Below are 22,400 nucleotides of genomic sequence, written 5' to 3'. Positions count from 1 at the left end.
ATCTTGGGATGAATACCTTCCCCATATTGATTTTGCCTACAGTAGAGTAGTTCATAGGACTACTAAGATCTCTCCATTTGAAGCTGTTTATGGCTTTAATCCTCTCACTCCTATGGATTTGTTACTACTTCCTACATCTTTTGATTTCATTCATAAAGAAAGGGTGGCAAAATCTGATTTTGTTAAGAAAATGCATGAGAGGATTAAAAGACAAATCCAACAACAAACCGAGAGGTATGCTAAGTACAACAATAAGGGGAAGAGGGAAATGATTTTTGAAGAAGGGGATTGGGTGTGGCTACACCTTAGAAAATATAGATTTCCTAAGAAAAGGAAGTCTAAACTTAGCCCTCGAGGTGATGGTCCCTTTAAAGTACTGAAAAGAGTCAATGATAATGCATATAGGCTAGAGTTGCCTAAGGAATATGATGTACATGCCACCTTTAATGTTGCTGACTTAATACCTTTTGCAGGTGGTACAGATGATGAGGCAGAAATTTCATATTTGAGGACAAATCGTTCTCAAGAGGGAGGGGATGATGAGATGCCTCTAACCAAGGGACCCACAACAAGAGCAATGGCTAGGAGGATACAAGAGGAATGGGCCTCCAATGCACATACAAGGCCCAAGATGAACTTTACATGGTTTAAGGAAGATGTGAAGACCTAGCCTAGGTGATGAAGGATTAACTTGTTCCTTTTTAAGATTATTGAATATGGTGTGAGTTGATTAAGAAAGTTAAGTGAAATCCCCACTGGACATTAAGATAGCAAGCTATCTAGATGTGAAGGTTCCTTTCACAAAGCTCAAGAGAAGAAGATGATGGATTGATTCAAAACAAAAAGGAAATGGAAAGCACATAAACCATAGAAAACCAAGAACAATTAAAGGAAGAAGAAAACATAAAATGGAAAGGAAAGAAATGGTAAAAATGTGAGAAGCACGCCACTACAAGGCTAGGCTAGAAGCCATGGCAACCTTGAAGATGAGTGGATGTGTGCCGCCACTTGCTATGCAAGATAAGGCTTAAAAGTATTCACTCCCTAGGGAGGAAACTCTCACAAATGGTTGAGACACAAGAGTGTTTTTACTTCAAAATGTTCAACCCTTTTACATGTCTAGGAGCACCCCTTATATAGAAGAGTTTAGGGGCCTCTAAGCAAATAAAAGATACCTAAGGATGTGTCTATAAAAACCTAACCCTAGCTTCTAGAAACTAGGTCAAATAAGGTTACAAAAAATGAGAGACAAAAGAGCTAGCTATGGTGTGTGCAAGGCTAATTTCGTTCTAGGACAAAAGGAGACCAAGAATGTGTCTCATATGTCTCTAGAAAGTGGCCATAGTGTGCTAAAAACAAAGGAGACCAAAGGTACATAGGTACACTTGCTTTATGCCTTTTTCTTTATGCTTTATGCCTTTGCTTTACTCTCTCCTCCACATCATTTATGCTCCCCAATCACCATGTGCCACCTAGCATTGCTTTCTTACTCCTAATTAACCTACAAAGCAAATAAACATAGATTAGCATGTTGGCTTAAGTCAAGTGAACTATAGTCAACAAGTCAAACCTAGTCAAAGGTCAACAAGTCAACTAAAGTTGATTCAACTAAGTCAACTTAGGGAATCAAAAATAACAAGCATAAATGAAAGGGATGAAGGATTAGTGAACTTCCTTTCTAAACATGCTTAGTCTTCTTAAGCATGTGCCTCCATCCTTGATTGAGGTCAATCCTTCATCACTAGGACTTTTTGTTTGAAAATATTAGAATAGGGTTTATTTTGGGCCTTATATTTTGGGCTTTGTAGAATAGGGTTTTTGTTTGGGCCATGTATTGGGCCTTGGAGGGTTTTTGGGCTTTGAAGAGAAGTGGACCAAAAAAGAGTTGGGCTTGAAATTGGCCCAACAAAAGGGAGAGCACATTTGAGAGAGGATCTAGATCCTTCTTGCTCCAAGCTTATGCACCTAGAAGCAAGTTCCTTGTGACTTGCTTAGGTGGCAAGTCACACTTGCCTCATGCTCTCTTTTTGGCTCCAAATACCACATTCTAGATCCTTTTTCCCTCCATTTTTCTAGATGACTTGGCTCTCCTTTTCTACTATAAATAGAGAGCTTAGGAACTTTGTATTTTCATTCATGAATATAGTAGAGAAACTTTGTTGAGATGACTCCAGACTCCTCTCTTTTTGTGAATCAACTTAGGCTAGAGTTCTCCTTCTTTCTTTCCTCTAGCCCCCTTCCTTGAGTGTTGGCCCAAGCTCACTTGAGAGCTTCTCCAAACACCATTGCTGCATCATTTCTCCTCTCATCTTCTAGCTTCCGCACCCTCATCCTTCTCCATGGAAGCCTCATCAATTTCGCATGGCTTCTCCTTGGCTTCCTTACTCTTGAAGATGGACTCATCAATGAGTCTCGTGGGGAGATTTCATGGTGGTGTTGTAGTGTATATAATTAGATAATGATTCAAGCAATGTTACATCCTAAAACTCTAAAGAATCAATTAGTCTCACATAGAGTGAACTGATTCAAGTGGTGAGAGTAGCAGGAGGCCCTAATCTTTGGCAGTATAATAGCCATAGATGATCATGGGCTAACCTTATGCATGGTAGGGTGAAATCCATTGGCAATGGCTCTGTAGAGTAGTAGAGGCCACCCCACAAGTGCAAGCATCCAATGAATCCGATCTCTTTATATGTATCCAGATAATTAAGTCATAGAGTCTTATTGTTTGTTTGCTATCACATGATTGAGTGCCTACTGTTTTGCCTGTTTATAACCCGTTTTAACTATTTGCTTGCTATAACATGTTCAAAATTTCTTTTTACTCTAGCTTATCCTTTTGCTTGTGTTTGTTTTCTTGTGTGGTTTTTCCTTTTGTGATGATAACCAATTATTTGGTTTGAGTAGAGGTGAAAACCCCTAGTGGTCATCAGGATGGGAATGTTGCAGTGTAGTATGCACGAGTTGGATCTTGCTTTATGGAGCGTCTTTTGGGGCATTGTTACCTTGTTATTTTTGTGCTCTACGAGCAAGCCTTTTGGATAATTGTCAAACTTTTATGTTCTGTTATTGGCATTTCTGTTTTTGTGCCTTAACTTTTTTCTTTCAGTATATTATGGATAACTGTAATAATTAATACCTATATACTTCATGTCGTGTGCTCTATTTTATATTATATTTATGTGATGTTTTATCTAGTAAATTTATTGGTTAAATTACCCTTTTGGTCCCTCTATTTGTTATGAAATTTCATTTTGGTCCTCACGTTTTTAGTTGTCTCAATTTGGTCCTCATTTTCTTAAAAATGACTCAATTTGGTCATCACCGTTAACTTTGACCAGACGGTTTTAAAGTCAACGCCACGTGTCAATTTCTGTTTTTTTTTTTATTTTTTTAATATTTTTTGATTTTTTTTGAATTTTTTTTTGAATTTTTTTTTTGAATTTTTTCTTTTTGACACGTGTCACTTCACAGTTTTGCCACATGTCAAAGTGACTCAATTTGGTCCCTATATTTGTTTTTAGTTTCAATTTAGTCCCAATTTTTGTAAAAATGAAGCAATATTGTCCTTCCTCAAATTGACACTAAATTTACTTTCTTATAAATTTTATGGTGATATTCTTACTAAAATTAACGTTTTTATTAAATATTTCTATAAATATTTTAAATTAACTTTAAATTCTACACAAAACATTAGACTTTGATTTTGTTTTGAACTTGAAATTTAGTTCCTAAATTTATGTATGACAAGTTATTTGATTTTTAATCTTTACCAAGTTTGTATAATATGATACACTTGATGCCTTTATATATGATGACAAAATTGTTAATTTTTGAAATTAAGTTTGGGGTTTAATTTTGTTTAATAATAAAACTAAAAAAAAAATTAAAAATATTTCTATAAATATTTAATAAAAATGTCAATTTTATTAAGAATATTATCATAAGTTGTATACAAAGATTAAATTGAGTCTCAATCTAAGGAGGACAATATTGCTTCATTTTTACAAAAATTGGGACTAAATTGAAACTAAAAACAAATATAGGGACCAAATTGAGTCACTTTGACACGTGGCACAACGGTGAAATGACACGTGTCAAAAATAAAAAAAAATTAAAAAAAAAATTAAAAATTAAAAAAAATTCAAAAATATTAAAAAATTCAAAAAAACCAGAAATTGACACGTGGCATTGACTTTAACACCGTCTGGTCAAAGTTAACAGTGAGGACCAAATTGAGTCATTTTTAAGAAAATGAGAACCAAATTGAGACAACGAAAAACGTGAGGACCAAAATGAAATTTCATGACAAATAGAGGGATCAAAAGGGTAATTTAACCTAAATTTATTTTATTTAAATGAGATGTCATAGGACTTCTCTTGGCATTTACCCTCATATGTATTGCTTATATAGTAACTTGCTAATATACATACTTAGATGCAAACTTTAGAGATGCATCTAACAGAATATAGAAACCAAACAATAACGTTTGTTTATTTTGTAGATAAACTTATATGTATACATATTTCTTTTGAGTTAAGTTTGATATAATGTTAACAATTTGAAATGTTGTACATGATTTCCATTGACTTGTTTCATCTTTTTTATTTTGACGTAATGTTTAAAGATTGAACAAAATAAACAATAAATATTAGTTGTTCCTTTTTTAAAATTTAATCATTTATAAAAAAAACTATCATTTATAATATTGTTTAAAATTTTAATAAAATAAAACTACAAGGATATATGTTTTTCAATCTTTATTTTAAATAAAATCATTATATAATAAGTAGAACGTTATTCTTAAATATTAATATTAATATTAATGACTAAAACTATATCAGTACTATAAGAAAAAATATAATTTATTGACGTTTAAAATTTGTCCATAATGATCAAAATTATCAAGATTTGTTGATGATAAAAATTTTGTTAGTAAAATATTTGTCAATAATTTTAACCAACAGTAAAAATATTCATCGAAATAAAAAAATAACTAAAATCAGTCGGTAATAATAATTATTCATCAGTAAATATTCGGTATTGTAATTTGATCATCTTCTTCTTACTCTTCTTTTCTATTCTTCTTGTAGTCTATTTAAGTTTACGTGAATAATGCCAATTTCAACCCTTATAAACTTGAAATTTCGTTAATGGCTAAAGTAAGTTCATCCAATACTTTCTTACTTTATATATATATATATATATATATATATATATATATATATATATATATATATATATATTTATTGAAGCAACAGTTTTCTGGGTTGTATCAGGACAATAAATGTTTTTCTCCTGAAACAGAAAAACAGTTCTGACTTTTCTTTTTTCACAAGCTTTCAAGCATATGCAAACATGGAACATTCTTAAATTTCATGAGGGGCAACCCCGGATTCTACAGTAACATGTACGTTATTGTCTTAGAAAAGCAAAAGAGAAAAAAAAAAAATAATCTACCATATGTTACAACTACTAATAAATTTCATCTAGGGGAGCTACCACTTTGCAGTTTAAGAAGAGAATTGTATGCACCATCACGTCCGAGTGAAATCAATTCGTTATGTGAACCTTGTTCCACAACCTTCCCGTTCTTAATCACAGCAATGTAGTTGGATTTCTGTATTGTAGAGAGCCTATGAGCCACTGCTATGCATGTTCTTCCAACCATTATCTTCTCTAGTGCTTCTTGGACCAAGATCTCTGATACACTATCAAGTGCACTTGTAGCCTCATCTAGAAGAAGTATTGCTGGATTCTTCAGAATTGCCCTTGCTAATGCTATTCTTTGCTTCTGACCTCCTGATAGCTGAACTCCTCTTTCACCACAGTATGTCTCATACCCATCATTCATTCCACTGCCATGACAAACACCATCAGGACAAAAAAGACAAAGAAGGTGTCAGTGCCAAGAGGAAGAAGGTTTCAAGGTGTAGCTAATGCATATTAAATTCAATATTTAGAGTAGCTACATTTTTAGTTTCTTTCTCTTCTCCTTGAAGGGATAAGGTGGCCCAAACACAATGTCTAAAAGATAAAAGTAGCATTTATAAGCTAGTTGGAACCACATATTTGCAGATGATAAGTTATGATAAGTATTTTAAAGTATCAGACACGAATACATGTTAGACACGGATACTGACCTAAATTGAATATTAGTATGACATAGCTTGTTATGTAAAAAGGTAAGCCCGGTTTGATTTTTTATTATGGAAACAACTTATACATGAATGCTATTTCATGTTAATCACTTTTTCAATAAATGTGAGCTTCTACATAAGCTAATTAGAGGAGCTTATACTTTTAAGGAAAAGAGAAACTGAAAAAAGTTGTATCAAATGTTACCTATTGTTTAGTTGTTCTCTCTAGCAGCCTGAGCATGCAAGTATGTCAGTTTTAATTCTTATTTGTTTCCTTAATGTTGTGTTTAGGCAAATGAAAGAAATTTCGACATCTGAACAAAGATTACTTAGAAAAGTGATTCTGAAAGACCTTTTCATTTTAAGTTTTTTATTTACAGATCTCTCGTACCTTATGAATTCATGAGCATTAGCCAGAGATGCTGCCCTTCTTATCTCAGATTCAGTTGTGTTTTCTTTCCCATAGGCAATGTTTTCTCGTATGGTGCCAGAAAAAAGGGCTGGTTCCTGACTCACCAATGCAATTTGTGACCTCAGCATTCTTAAATTATAGGACTTGATGTCTTGCTCATCTATGCACACCGTTCCCTTTGCAGGATCATAAAACCTTTCAATAAGACCAATAACTGTTGATTTACCACAACCACTGTGCCCCACTAGAGCCACTGTTTTCCCAGATTCAATTTTAAGACACAAGCCCTTGAAAACCATTTGATCAGGTCTAGTTGGATATGCAAAGAAAACATTTTTCAGCTCAACTCTGCCCCTTATTTTCCTTTTTTTCTCACCACCCCATGAAGTCTCAGGATCAATCTCAGTTTTCCTGTCTAGCATTGCAAAAACTGATGCAACCGCGCTGCTTCCTTTGGACAAGTCAGAAGTCATGCTTCCAGCATCTGCAATAATGTAAGCAGTGAAGAGTAATATTAAAAATGCTTGGAAGAGTTCCTTTGGGTCTATTTTATGATCTATCAAGAGCCTCCCACCATACCAGTAAGCCAGTGCTGTGGATGAAGTGTTGAAAAACTGAGAGCTGAAAAGACCAAAGCCTGAAATCCATGACTGCCTAATACTTTCCTTTTTAGGCCCTACCATTGTGGCTTTGAAAAGTGCCAACATTCTTTTCTGAGAGCTGAAAGCAGTTATTGTTCTATGGTTTATAACAGCTTCACTTGCAAGTTGGCTTCCTTCCCTTTGTGCCTTGCGAGCTTTCTCAGCCATACTCTTCATCAAGACACTTCTTGAGTAAAAGCTTCCAATGACTAATGGCTGCACTGCAATCATCACAAGGGAAAGCCGCCATGTGAGCACAAGTCCAAGAGTGTAGGCAAAGACAGATCCAAAAACTGCTTGAGCCAACAAACACAGTCGATCTCCAACAAGGGAACGGACCAAGTTGGCTTCAGAGGATAATCTTGCACAAATGGAAGCACTTGTGTTCTCTTCATGGTCAAACCAACCTATCTCAAAAGTCATCAACTTCTCTAGCATCTTCTCTCTTATTCTTTTAGTCAACCTTTCTCCCATAACTGCAAAGTTATAGTGCTGAAGAATACTAGTGAAGAAGTTGAAAACACCAATTCCTAAGAAAATGAGGGCCAGTTCTTTAGCTTTAGACTTCATCTTAGAGCTATCAGATTCAAAATAAACTGATATAAGTGTTCCTACACAGTATGCATTCACAGGTTGTACAGCTCCTGACCCTATTGCTCCTAAGATTCCTAGCATTGCTCTTCCCCACTCAGGTGCATTCATTTTCAGCAAACGCCACTGTGAAGGAGCTGGATGATTTGCTCGTTTCATGTTATCTTCAAAACTATCATCATCAGGATCATATTGAATAGAATATGAGTATGGTGTTCCCATGGAAAACCCTTGACTGAAGGGATGCAACATTGGACTGCCTACAGTGCTTGATCTGAAACTTACAACTGGACTTTGTGAGATGCTCATCCTGTGAGAGTTCTTTCCTTCTATTTGAAGATTGGAAGGTTTGAATTCATCAGTTTGTGTTGTTACTTGCTGCAACTCTACCATGTGAGCATACTCACCACCAGGCAATTCCATGAGCTCATTATGAGTACCTGTTTCAATTACTCTTCCTGATTGAAGTACTGCAATCAAGTGAGCAGATTGAACTGTAGACAAGCGGTGAGCGATGATGATTGTTGTTCTTCCTTTTGAAGCTTGATCAATGGCTGCTTGTACTACTCTTTCAGATTGAGCATCCAATGCACTGGTAGCTTCATCAAGCAAGAGAACCTTTGGATCCCTTAGCAAGGCTCTTGCTATGGCAACACGTTGCTTCTGTCCACCAGACAGCTGAAACCCAAACTGACCAACCTAGGAAAACCATAGTGGTTTGCAATAACAAGGCTTTAGTGGAATTTTAAATCAAAGATTTAAATACAATTAGTAATCTACTTTTCACTGTTTTTTTATAGACCTTGTAAAAATAGATAATTTGGTCCATGCATGAAAGAAGTGCTTGTAAATTAGTACATTGAATGTATGCTGGTTAAAGATTTTGCCATGTTGTTCACTTACTAAGATAGCATGATACCAAATAGGATTAAATGTTAGTCAACTCTGCAAAATCTGAAACTGCAATGACTTTGGTAAAAAAGTAAGAATCAATTTATAGACATTTTTTCATGTAAGGATCAAACTAAAGTGTTGATTTTTCGGATGTAGAGACTGAAATGAAGAGGGGTATAAAGTCTTGTTCATTTAATACAATAGTAAAGATCAAACTATTTTGATGTGCTGAGGTGCTATAAAGTATTAGGTAGAAACCTTTAAATGCTATTATAATGAAATTTCAAAAGAAGCATGCTCAAACCACAACCAAATTTATAGAAATTTCATTCTGTTTCCTTCTTTTTCTCCTCTTTATGTATATTACTTTGTTTTCATAGTTCAACTGAGGAAACAAGTTGAGAGCAACTTACTTGAGTTTCATATCCATCTGGCAACTTGACAATGAAATCATGTGCATTAGCTGCTTTAGCAGCAGTTATCACACTTTCCATTGAAGCTCCTTCTTTTCCAAACAATATATTCTCCTTTATGGAAGTGGCAAAGAGAACAGGTTCTTGATTTACAAGACCAAATTGGGATCTCAACCACTTCAGTTGAAGCCTATTAGTCTTGTGACCATCCAAGAGAATTACTCCCTCAACAGGGTCATAGAACCTTTCAAGAAGTGCTATGATAGTGGATTTACCTGAACCACTACCTCCCACAAGGCCTACCTTCTTGCCAGCTGGGACAGTGAGATTAAATCCTTGCAAAACTGGTGTGTCTGGCCTAGATGGGTAAAAAAAGTGGATGTCTTGAAATTCAATCTCTCCCCTCACATATGATAAGGCCTTTCCTTTCTTATCTTCAGAATCTATGGTTGGCACCCGGTCAATCATTTCTAAAAGACGTGTGACTGCAGCAGTTGCCTCTGTGATGGCAGTTAAATTTGGAAGAGCACTTAAAATGCTCCTGAAATTCATTAAGTTAAACATATAAGCATTAAGATGTCAGATTCAAAATATGAACTATATGATGAAAGAGAATTTGAATTGTCTGCTGGGTTTTTCTTTGTTATTACTCTGTTGTGCCTTCAAAATATACTCATAGGTAAGTTGATGTCTTAAAATATGTTAACAAGATTTTTAAAATACCAATATCAGTGTATTTTTAATATTCAGCAGAGGATCTGGACTCGATGAAAGACTAGAATATAAAAGATGAGAAAATCACTCACAAGCCTCCCATGAGAACATTGAAGCCAGCTACAAACACATGGCCACCTTGTTCTCCCATTTTAGTGATCAGAATTGTTCCAACCCAAGCCTGAAAGCCCCAACTTATATAAATAACCCCCATACTTCCCAACATCAACCCTTTTGCAAAACCTTGCTTTACTCCAAATTCCAGTGTTTTCTGAAGTGCGCTGCTAAATCTGTTCAGTGTTTGATTCTCCCCAACATATGAATAAACAGTTCTTATTGAAGATATTGCCTGCTCTGCTATGCCACCGGCAACCCCATAAGACTCTATCATTTTCATTGCGAGATCCAACATGATCTTCCCAAATACAAGTGCTGGAAGAATGAACATGACAGAGAGTGGTATGGCTGCCAATGTAAGTCTCCATGAAAGCACAAATGCAAAGATGTGGCAGAATAGGAATGTTGACATATAAGCCAGGCAATTAGGTATCTACACAGAAAGAAGAAAATATAAATTAATCAAACAGAGAAATAAAGAGTTCTGCTTTTATCAGATTTTGAAACTCATCTATTAAAAGCGTCACCAAATTAGTTAGATTTCAAATTCATGTTAATATCAGATTCACTGGCTACCTTGTGAACAATTCTTATGAAGAATATGGAAACTTGTTAATAACAGAGGAAAAATTTACATTAAATGCAGAATAAATTTTAAAGGAACAAAAATGAGATGAAAAGGAAGAAAGAATCTGAATATTAACATAAGGACTACTTAACAGTCACAACAATTACAAAAGTTCAAATAAACTCAAAGAGTTGCTTTTGTAGAGCTACAAAGCCATGTTTCACATTGCATAAAAAGTAACAATAACAAGTGTTGTATTTACTCGACACACTCCTATTTGAGATGTTTCTTCAACACTCTAAGTCTTGATCTTAGCAATTCGAACTTGCCTTTTGTGGGAGTGCCTTTGTCATTATTATGTATGCTAATTGATCTTCAAAATTGCAATGCTCCAAACAGATTTTTTCTTAACTGCATGATGTCTATTCTAGATATGCTTTGTTCTTCCATGTTTAATAGATTCCTTTCCAATTGATATGGTAGACTTGTTATCAACTCTTAAAACAGTTGCGTTATTTTATTATTGACCAGCAGTTAACAAAAAAATTTCTATGCCAAAGGACTTGACCATTGATATGACTTTTAAAATAGTTATGGTAAAAGTCATAGAACTTACTAAAAAGACAATTTATTATTAGATGACAGTGTAAAAGTCTCTTACACTATTTCTGCATACACTATTTACTCAGAAATATGTCACTAATGAATTCACTGTTTATGTACTAGTTTGAACCAGAAGACCTATCTACTTTTGAATATTTATGATTATGATCATTACTGAATTCCAAACAAGAATTAGAAATGCATAACTGCGGAAAAACCTTCTCACTCAAGACAACTTGGATTGTATTGGCATCAGAGGAAATGAGTGAGACAACTTGGTAGGTTGTTGAAGAGCCACCAGTCTGTCTGTCAAAGAAACCGACATCTTGTCTTAGGACTGATTTTAGGTATTCCATTCTCATTCTGGAAGCCTGTCTCTCAGCAGTTCTTGTCCAACATATTCCTTCTGTAGTAGGCAACATCAATTGGTATCAAGCATCAAAAGTAGGAATTAAGATTCTCTATTGGGTATTTTTGTTTTGTTCCTCTGTTGTGCATTCAAAATACACCGATAAATAATGATTTTGATGTTTTAAAATATATTGAAAAGATTTTTAGAGTACGAACATCGGTCTATTGTTAATGCTTAGAGGAAAATACTGGAAAATTTAATAGAGAATCTGCAATCGAAAAGTAGTTAGATTTGCTTTCTCTAATTCAAGCAATGCTAATTGCATAACTTCAAAATTGATGTTAAATCTTCTAGGGAAGTAACTGAGCCACCAAGTGTGCAACTTACCAACAAAAGCTGAAAGTCCAACTCCAAGTGCAGCACAAAAAAGCCTCAACGCATACTGAAAAAACGCAAAACTATTGAGTAATCATGTCATAAAACTCATTGTGGAAAGACCTATCTTAAGTGGTATTCTTTATTAGACTCATAAATCAGTTTCTACGTGCATGATACAGTGACTTCTTAAAGTTTCATGGTAATGATAGTTAGAGAGACAAATAACTTCTTTTCTGAAACTCACATGACAACTTTAACTTCTAAATCAAATAACTGCCAAAAAGTTAACACAAGCAGTTTCCAGAAAAATTGTGTACTAAACTAGCTGATGCATTTCTGCCACACATAGTACACCAGTAAGAAGGGTGTGCAGATTTTACTGAACAAACTCACCATGTTCACATCATGCTTTTTCAAGTGACTATTTTTGTCTCCATAGGCGTTGATCACATCACTGAGGATGTACATCATGAGAGGGGTCTGTAGTCCATCTCCAAGGCTTCCCAAGGTCCCAAAGAACATCAGCAATCTGTCCACTCCATCTGCATAACGAAACAAACTATTGTTCCCCATTTCCCTTACTCTCCCTATTAAGAGATACCCCTCAATTTATTTTTTCAAGATTCAGTAGTTTTATCACCAATCTCAGTGAAAACACAAAAAAGACTAATATATACTAACTATATTCTCTTAGCAAAATCAGCAGCCAACAGATGGCTCTTACTGTTGTCTTTTTTCAACCAAAACCGTAATGGATACAATATGCAAGAGTGGAATTGGCCGGGCAATTACATTATTCAAACTTAGAAAACATTGTTTGTGTAATTTGATATATGTGTGTTTGATAGTTGTTGTTGTTGCACCTAGTTTATTAGCCCGGCACAAAATTCCATGAGGGTCACTGTTAATGTGTCTTTTTTCAGTTCTTACAATGACATAGATTCATGCAAGGAATCATTCCCGTTATAATCGTGGATATGAAGTGTTGCCAAGTGTACCAAGTCAAGAATTATTCCGATATTTCCAAGACAAGTGTATTGGAAATGTCTTTCTACCTTTGCATTGTTATGTAGGGCCAATCTCACTCGAGGAATCCAAAATTTCCATTTGATATCTATCAGTATGTACTTGCCTTCAATGGTATCATTCTACCCGAAAAAAACAAAGAAAACAAAACATATAAATAGATAGATACAGAGAGAGAAAAAGTGAGTTTAAAGACATCCATGTAAGATTATTATTTTGTATAATTACTCTCAAAATAATATTTAAGATAATTTTTAATTGATTGATATTATTATATATAAAAGTTCTTGTATATCAACCTCCTAGTGTAAACAAAAACAATGATATTTTGACATTCAAAATTGTTTTATCCCATTTGACACAATTTTTTCTTATTTTTCGACATCTATTTTTGTTTGTAAATACAGAAGTTTATTTTTCTTTTCTTTTTTTAATTATCATTGAAATGTCAAATGGTTGTGAAAATATATAAATAACTTTTTTCGGTGTAAACAAATATGAAAGTACACACTTCGTTCTTAGAAGCTACAAAAATCTCTATATATTTGCCATTTGTCATTAGGGAATGAGGTCTTTTACTAAATAAAAATATGCTGCCGGCCTTAGTCAGCAAGAGGTACTTGAGTTAATCTTTGTTTCACATATTCTGTGTTTCCACTCATACAAGGAGAATTTGAAGTAACAGTTTCCTTCAACGTCATCTTTCACCATTTAATATTAGTAAGCTTTCTAAGAAAATTGCTCTTACACGTCCTTTGAGTCACTTAGAAGGATTTAGTTGTTGTATTTTTATCTTTTTATGATGTGGAAAGTGTTCTTTTGTTTGAGGGTACAGCAGTGGTGAGTGTTGGGTGCTTATATAGCATTTATTCCAGACTATCAGGGTAACTGTAGAAGAATTAAAATAAATATCATTTTATATTTTTAGTGAAATATTAATTCTTTAAATATATTTAATAATACCAATGACGATATGGTTATTTTTGTCGAGATTTTACACGATCATTGCTGTCATTAGTGAATGAGTGATACGTCCGTGGAGATTTTCGTTAGACAAACGATCCATATTGGATAAGGACGGTTTTTTTTCACTCTACATAAAATCTTTCTTTCATTTCTTTAAAATTTCGTATAAAGTTAAATATAAAACGGAATTGTCACGTTAATTTCTGCTTCAAAATTTTCCTGGGAAATGAGAGCACAAGAGGAATTTCCTTTTTAAAATATAATTTTGCTCCAAGTCACAAATTTACACCTATCATTGCGAAATATGAAAAACGTGATAGGAAAGATACGGGACTGCAAGAAGAATAAGTTGGGATTTAAAAAAAATGATAAGTTGTTATATTTAGAGCACCTCCTTTCTAAAGTTTCTTATATGGATGACTATAAGTTTTTCCATCTCTTATTTGTTGTACCTTTTTCTCTTTACTTTTGAGCTTCTATTATGGTTAAGTATTTATTTCATTTGTTGGATGTTTGATGATTTCAAAGCTGTTATTTTCCCTCTTCTTTGATGATCTCAGTACACGACAAAAGACATCTCTGAGAAATCTAAAGAGGAGGAAAAAACCAGATAGCTTAAGTCTATATTAACAAGTGATTTTAAATCCCAAGGAACATTACAATCCAAAAAGCATCAGGGAATTCGAAAATACAATTACTGTTACTGATAATACAGGGATTCCAAACATAAATATTTTTTAATCATAAAATATGTTTTTTAACTATAATCAAATAGTTAGAGCATCTATATCATGCTCATAATAACATGTAATGAGGAAAATAATAAGAACTTAAAAATCTAGAGGGCCATCAGAAATCATGTAGATCGCAAAACCAATATGATAATGATTTAATTAAAGATTTTCTGCTGTATTTAGTGTTTCATCAAAATACACATAGGACAAGTCAGAATATGATAATCTAATACTGCAGCAAAGAAGTAATAAAAACCTCGAGTATACAACACTACAAAAACAAATTCATTCATCATCTTTGTATGGATACTCTTCTGGTACATGCTTGACAAGTTTTACCTGCAACTCAAACACATCATCACCACGAAGCACATCACGGAGCCAAGTTACCTCAGTCTTCATTGACACCTGGGCATACATATATCGGAATCATGTTTACAAATAAAGAACAAAGCTTATGATGTGGAAAAAAAACCTTAATGCCTTACCATGATTCCCAATTCCCAAGATATAACTGAAAACAGAATGTTACATACCATGCCTCATTTTCCTCCAGGGAAATTTACTACCATAAAGGTGTTGTTCAGTAATTTAATTAGGTTGAGTTCAGTGACATGATCTTGGTCAATTTTAACTTGCCCAAAATGTGGATATTATCAGGCTAAACATTGAATTTCTTTATCTCCAGCTCTCCACAAAAAGAATTTATCCATAAAATATTTTAATGATTTATATAGAATGGAAACAACAATTCAGAAAGCAAAAACTGATAAAACAATTTTCCTTTCCATGTACAACTATGCTACACAAGCAATATAGGAGTCATCTATTTCATGTTTGAGAAAATACTCAAATTTAGAAGACCACGGAGGAAGGATTCAGTAATCAAACTATTATATTGTCCAAGTTTCCTTACTGTTAAAAGTGGAACAAAATAATAACTAGTATTTGATAAACTGAAGTTTTATAAAGTTGAAGTAATAAGTAAATTGAAGTAATTAATAGGAGCAGAACTTACCATATCTAAGGCTCCTCTAATAACTCCACTTAAGATGTTGCAATAGTACAGACCTTGGCAGTTGTCAGGAAGTTCCACAAAATCTACCAAAGGATTATCCTCCAAAACAATACTACAACATGTCCCATCAGCATCCCAATTGGTCACAGATGCAGTAACACCAAGGAACATTTTAAAACCAACCTGTAAAAAAGCAAGAGTAAAGTTGATAAAATTCAAAACTTACCTTATCGTTTAAATACACATTACTTGTAATACAATTAATAAACAAACAAAAAATTGTTGATCAAACAACCAATAATGAATGTTTAATGCTGTAAATCTCATACCAATCAAAGTGTCACCCAGCTGTTACATCCCTAAAATAAACATTCATAGCCCAAACCAATCACAACATGTGACAAAAGCCAGGGAGTATAATAGAACAAAATCATAAAGGAATTACATATATGATATCCTCCTCTAACAATTGGCCAAAGTTATTAAATGTTGACTAAATAGTTGGTGACAAGTGGTTCGACCAGAAAAATAAGTACTCATCATTCTTAAACAAAGTTTGCACACTGATTAGATTTGTAACATAAAAAAACATTTGATTTTTTTATAAGCTTTTGTAGTAAGGTGCAGACAGAGAGAGAAATTGTTTTCCCAAAATAGCTAATCCAAAATCGCACTTAACAAAAGCATGGGTCTGGTCATCAGGTTGACAGATAGGAAGCTATAGACTATCTACTAGAAAATACCTAAACAACTACCGTTGAAGTTAAAAGAGAGATAAACATAAGCATTGATATTTTTCCTTGTTTATGATGGGCAGGAAGGAACACACTTACATAAAATGTACCAACAACTAAATGATGACCCTACAAGTGTCATCACTAACTTTAGGGAATATAAATTTAAACTAAATAACATTATTTTAAATATTCTAAGACCATCTTATAAAATCCTTAAGCCACTTTTGATTTTCATTCTGGCCTCTTTAGGCCCATCCAACCCACCACTTCACATTGGACCTAGTTCTCAAGGTCACTAAAATTTGCATGAAACTGTTCCTGAAAATAGGTGGCCGTGGAAAGATTGGAGTCTAATAATTGTGGTTGAAAGTTAACTTGGGGCAAGCGAGGAAGAAACACTCATGTGATAGGGTTGAGCAATTAAATGTATCTACAAAAATTGCCTTTAAGACATCTAAATAATGAAAAGGCATGATTAAAAGGTGGAAATTGCAGGGGTTTGGAAAAGGAAGGATCCAATGGCTTGGGTTTAGTGGGTGGGATAGTCGAGGTATAAGGGACAGTTGTGAACACATAGGAGAATCCAAAGTGGGGTGGGGAAGCACACTGTAGGGGTGACATCTGATGGTTTATTGGGGTTGTGGAGCTCATAGAGATTGGGGACAGTAGGTTGTGCTTTAAATTTGGGGTCAGCGAAGTGTGGTTATGATGGGGCCTGCTGGATGAGCTAGAGTTGATGTGATAGATTGGTGTGGGTGGCTCAGCTCTAACAGTGGGAAATGAAGGTGGGGAACAGCTTCAGGTGGAATGGGTGGTGGGGTTGTCATGTTTTGTTCGAGGGTGGTTTTAGTAGTTTTAAGTGTGTGGGTAGGTAAGTGAACATTGTGATCAGCTTAACGGTTGAATTAGAGTAGAGAGAGATCTACATGTATCTGAAGTAGGTGAGGGCGATGAGACAAGACGTGGGAAGAGTGTGTAAGGGTGGTTGACCGTGGTAAGGTCAGAGTAAGGAGATATGGAAGGCTTCGTGGGAAATTTGTTATTTACAATGACATAGGTGGAGGCAGTGTTGGCAAAGGCTGTTGCGACTTTGAAACCCTTGTTCGAGGGTTAAATACAGGAAAGCAGAACCCATGGTACAATGGAAAACTTGTTTTCAATACCACTATGGTGACCATTGTGCCGGAAGCAGTTGCAGGGGCGATTGTGGAGGCCACAGTGTCAGTAACAGTTGTGGTTATGGCAACCTGTATCTTGGATGGTGTGCATCAATGGAAGGTGGAGTGCAGGTGATATCTGTTGTTATACAATTGTGGAATATGTTGGAGTCGGTGTGTGGTATGATGGGAACTTGGGGTTTGGGAGTAACCCCCAAGAGAAAATACAATGATCTGGAATAAAGGGACAACTACAAGCTTGTTGGAGAGACCATTAATTAACAGCAGAGGAGAAGGAGACAAGAAAATCAATGGACTGTAAGAGGGTAGTGTTGTGAGAATTTCGCTGTTCTTCATCATAGTGAGTGATTAGGGTCTGTAAGGCATCTAGTTTCTGGTGGAAAATAGCTTGGAGATTGTCTTCCATTGTGGTGGTGGCTGTGGGAGGGGAGTAAGCTGGATGAAAGCACCATATTGTTAGGAAGCTAAAGCTAAGAAACTTTAAATACCTAAAAGCAACCATTAAAGCTAAGCAGAAGCTAGGATAAACTTTCATATTCCAAATGGGTAAAGAACAGTCCTCTTAAATAACCTAAGAGATACCAACAAAAATGATGACCTTACAACTGTTCTCATCTTACAATAGGGAATAAAACTATAAACTCAACAATATTAATATAAAATCCTTTAACAATTTAATCTTTTTTTTCTTTTGGGCCTCCACCAGCCCATCCTTTCATAGACCGTCTATATTTGCAAAGGAACATGTTATTATATCAATTGCTTTAAGGCATAAATCTTTTTAGTGGTAGCACTTAAAACGGCCACACAATGCACTTCAAGATAATAGCTGTTCATTTTTTAATCTTAGCTGTGCATTATGTTGGAATTATACCCCCGCCCTCCAGAAAAAACGGTCACAAATATGTTGTGTAGAATCAAGTTCAAATCTGCTAGGAAACCACAACGGAAATAGAGAAAAGAATTTAAAGAAATGAATTATTTTGTCACTTCTCTGAATATGAACAGAACAAAAAGAAAGGTCTATTTTCCAAGGATTTCCCCTTCACAAGAGGTCCAAGACCTTCTTATTTAAGCTAATTCCTATACCCTAGTATATTCAATCTCAGAAACATACTATTTAACTATACACTCGGGCACAACCAAAATCCAACTACAAACCTGTGCATATAAGAGTTAATAATAGATATTGTATGGAGAAGGTGCAGCTCACTTGAGTCCATTCTTATATTTTCAAATGACATATAAAGATGAAAATAAATATTCATTTCTAGAAAACAAAATTTACTAATATTCTTACTAGGAGTACAGTTCATAAGGATGTAATATATGAATTTTCAAATTATACAATTAAAAGCCTGAGAGAAAATGAGATAATAAAGAATTATCCTCTTAATGAGAAGAGAAAAGTAAAACAATTTTGTAAAACTTGTCCATTTAAGCTTTAGCTTCATTTAACAGAACCAGTTCATGAATCAAAAGTGGAAAAGTTTTCCAGGAAGGCATAACATTTAATATCGCAATCCACTCTCACCATGATTTCTGAGAACAACATTCTATTTACTGATTTCTTAACAAGTATCCTTACAGCACTTGTCAACAAGATCCCTTTTTTAATACACCAACAAAATTAAATTTCAAGTTAATTTCAGCAAGCTGCACATTAAATAACATAAATCAAATGAACAAACAGAAGTGCAGAACTTTTTCTGCAATCACACACTTTTCCCCAGTAAGTAAAGACCATAAAAGACAGTACATACCTTTGCAATTACATCAGTAGTCTCTCTGAAATCGTTGCATCTTGAGACATTAGACTTAGCTAAAAACTCATCAATCAAACGGATTCCAATATTATAACCCCTGAAAAAACCAACCAAGCACCAAAATTCACTTATGCAACATAGGCAATCTAAATATGAATGGGGTAATTATATTATACTAATAAACCCTCTTTCTCTTTCATCTCCTTTCACCCCATGTTCTACTGGTATGATCACATCACCTATCAAACAAATAATTTACTTTCCTGCTCTTCCTTTTCCTTTCTCTTTCCACTCCTATTTTTCTTACAAAAAATTATTATATGGTCTTAGGATCACCATATTTCCATAATCGGGGCAAATTTCCACATGGCACTTAACAGAGTTTTTTTATTACAAGGAACAAAGGCTAACAACTCTGATAGTCTCCCACTATACATCCCACCCCAAACATACCCCAAACGTTCACCCTTATTCACATTAATAAAGTGAATCAATGACTCAAAAAAATCATTTCTTTTTACCTAAAACAATAAACTATCCCATTTATCTGATTCAAAAGAAGAGAGAGATTCAAAGTTGTACATTTGATCAAGCTGCTTATTAACCTCCTCAACCTCCTCCAGATCCGTGAGCAATTGACGCACAATTGCACCATAAGTCAAAGTAAACAGCTCCGCATTCTGCACAATCAAAACCAATTAGGATCCTGCGAGACGAACTCACTAAATTCCACACACTTCAGCAGAAAGAAAGTTCACATTTTTCAGAGAAAAACAAAAACAAAATCGACGAATCCACTTTTTGGAGTGAAAATTGTTGTAGAATCGAGGAGAGCGAGGAACTTTTGCAGTGTTATTTTCTGAAAAAACAAATTGGGCATAAAAGAGGGTTTTGGTTTTGGTTTTCGGTAAGAGTTGCTTACAACGCGTTCGATGTTGGCGAATATGGCATCGCCGGTTCGAGGAGCGACGGGAGGCATTGTTGGAGTTCAGTCTCAGACTCTGCTTTGCTGCGATCTGCTTAGCGATGACGAGTTGAGCAAAGATGCGAACTTTGATCAGTGCCCACAACAACCCAGTGGTTTCACACTACAACCTTCATTCATATTTGTTTCAACAATTAAATTTAATTTTTAAAAGACAACATTTTAAAACATATCTTACTTTAAAAACTAGTAAAAACAGATGCACCTAAGTATATGTATTTCTTTTCCTTTTATGATAATAATAATTATTATTTTTTAACATTATTATTTTAAAAAGTAAGATATAAATTAAATAATTTTTACAATTTTATTATAAGTAGTTAATTATATTTAAAATAATAATTATAAATTTTAAATGATAAAATAATAAAATGATTTATAGGAATAGTAGGAGTAAAGTTAATACAAAATGTATATATTAAAAAATAGTCATAAAAAAATTATAAAAATTAATTCTTTTAATTAATAGGTATGGATAAATAAATGAGAAACAAATAGAAAAAGAAGAGAAATAAGTGAGAAATGAGATGTAAAAAATATTATGTATGATTGGAAAGAATTGGAGTGGGTAATGGGTCACTCCAGTCATTATAAAATTTGATTTCAAAAATTATAGAATAAGTTCAGTTGATACACGGTAATATAATCCGGTTAAAAATAAACAAACTTTTTTACCATAATAAATTACTTTAAAAAAGTTATCACACTAAAATAAATATGTTTTTTTTCCATGATTTAAACTCAACTTTATCAAATTAAATATATTATGTGAGTAACTTTTACAACTAAATCTTTACAGATTTGTCATGAGTATATATATACCTACCTATATAAAATTAAAATTCAAACATTTTTACCTACCTATATAAAATTAAAATTCAAACATTTTAAATTAAACCCAAGGTTTTTTAGCGTAATACCCACTTAATTTATAGATAATTTCCTCGGTTTAATAGTTTATCGTATTAAAATTAATTTGTTTATCATAAATGTTTTTTTTAATTAGCTGAAGTAATACGTAAGGTTAATAAACTGAAGTTTGTTTTCTTATATGTGAAAAGAGATTCTAGTGTATAAATTCAAAGATACCTTTCATTCTTCTAGGATAGAGAGTCTCGATGAGCACATATCGACCTTCTTAGACGACATGCATCAAACTCATGTCAATTATAAGAGATAGGTCCATCATCATTTCAGAACAACTAAACTAAGGTTAATCAAATTAATCCAATTATCAAGTAATTAGTGTCTTGGACCCATACCCAAAAAGTAAAGCCCATATATAGTAGTATAAGTAACACATTTTATGAAATATATGGAATACGTTATAGTAGCATTTATTACCTTCTAACACATCAGATTGACTTTGGCATCGAAATGTCTTCTACTGGCACATCTCCCATTGTGGAGTTCGAGGATGAGTACATTTGGAGTCTGAGGACACATACCTTTTGAAGTTGTGGTACTTGAATTACTTTAGAAGACTTTACAGGATATACCTCAACCCCATAAGAATAATTGACGTCCACCGAGCAACGATGGTGTCTCCTAGAAGCAGAGCAATTAGAGCGAGAAGGGTCGAGCCCTTAATTGATATAATCACTATCTTGGAAGCGTAAACAAGAATGCAGCAAGAGTTTGTTGACTATAAGAAACAAAATGATGAGAAGATGGATGCCATGACGCAAGGTCGAAAAGGAAGATTGAGGCTGAGAAAGTAGCTAAGGGAAAAGAGAGAAAGAAATGGTTGACACTATGAATGTAGGGTAGAGAACTCTATCTTGAGGTGAAGCCACAAATGAAACTAAAGAAGAAAGCGAATATAATCTAACCCCAAAAATTAGGGGGAGCAACCAACAACTCATCGACACTAAGAAGGAACCATAGACATCCTTTCATTGACACAATCACTGAAACCCCCTTCCTAAGCAATGAAAGGCTCCTACAATATCTTATGATGGGACCACGAACCTAAACGAACATGTTTGTATACACTAATCCGATTAACCTTTACTCAACTAATGATGTTGTCTTATGTAATGCATTATTTTCTTCTCTAAGGGGACTCGTCTTGGATTTGTTCACCAACATGCCCCAATTCTTAATCGATTGTTTTGACACTCTGACCTCACCCTTCACAATACGCTTTGAAACTAGCCACAATCA

At 34.2% G+C, this 22,400-nt stretch overlaps 1 protein-coding gene and 1 pseudogene across 1 annotated transcript; both read right to left on the bottom strand.

The window, feature by feature from the left end:
• Nucleotides 1–5,389: 5,389 nt before the first annotated feature.
• LOC114169188 lies at nt 5,390–12,445 on the bottom strand (annotated as a pseudogene).
• Nucleotides 12,446–14,677: 2,232 nt separating this feature from the next.
• On the bottom strand, nt 14,678–20,378 carry LOC114168549 (trafficking protein particle complex subunit 3). The gene is made up of 5 exons (XM_028053423.1): nt 20,172–20,378; nt 19,832–19,929; nt 19,247–19,346; nt 15,569–15,751; nt 14,678–14,958 (listed from the first exon to the last, which is right to left on the bottom strand). Exons 1-5 carry the CDS (start codon nt 20,226–20,228, stop codon nt 14,836–14,838), a joined length of 561 nt encoding a protein of 186 aa, XP_027909224.1. The 5' UTR covers nt 20,229–20,378; the 3' UTR covers nt 14,678–14,835.
• Between the last annotated feature and the right edge of the window lie 2,022 nt (nt 20,379–22,400).

Source organism: Vigna unguiculata, chromosome 11, assembly GCF_004118075.2.
Source record: "Vigna unguiculata cultivar IT97K-499-35 chromosome 11, ASM411807v1, whole genome shotgun sequence".
Taxonomy (NCBI): Eukaryota; Viridiplantae; Streptophyta; class Magnoliopsida; order Fabales; family Fabaceae; genus Vigna; species Vigna unguiculata.
Note: the sequence above shows the minus strand (reverse complement) of the source record. Positions and strands in the feature narration are given on the sequence as shown.

Coding starts and splice junctions, on each gene's coding strand:
- LOC114168549 (XM_028053423.1), bottom strand. CDS start 20,228: ATGCCTCCCGTCGCTCCTCGAACCGGCGATGCCATATTCGCCAACATC. Junction 19,347..19,831: donor AATAAGCAGCTTGATCAAAT/GTACAACTTTGA, acceptor TGGTTTTTTCAG/GGGTTATAATATTGGAATCC. Junction 15,752..19,246: donor CTACTGATGTAATTGCAAAG/GTATGTACTGTC, acceptor GCTTTTTTACAG/GTTGGTTTTAAAATGTTCCT.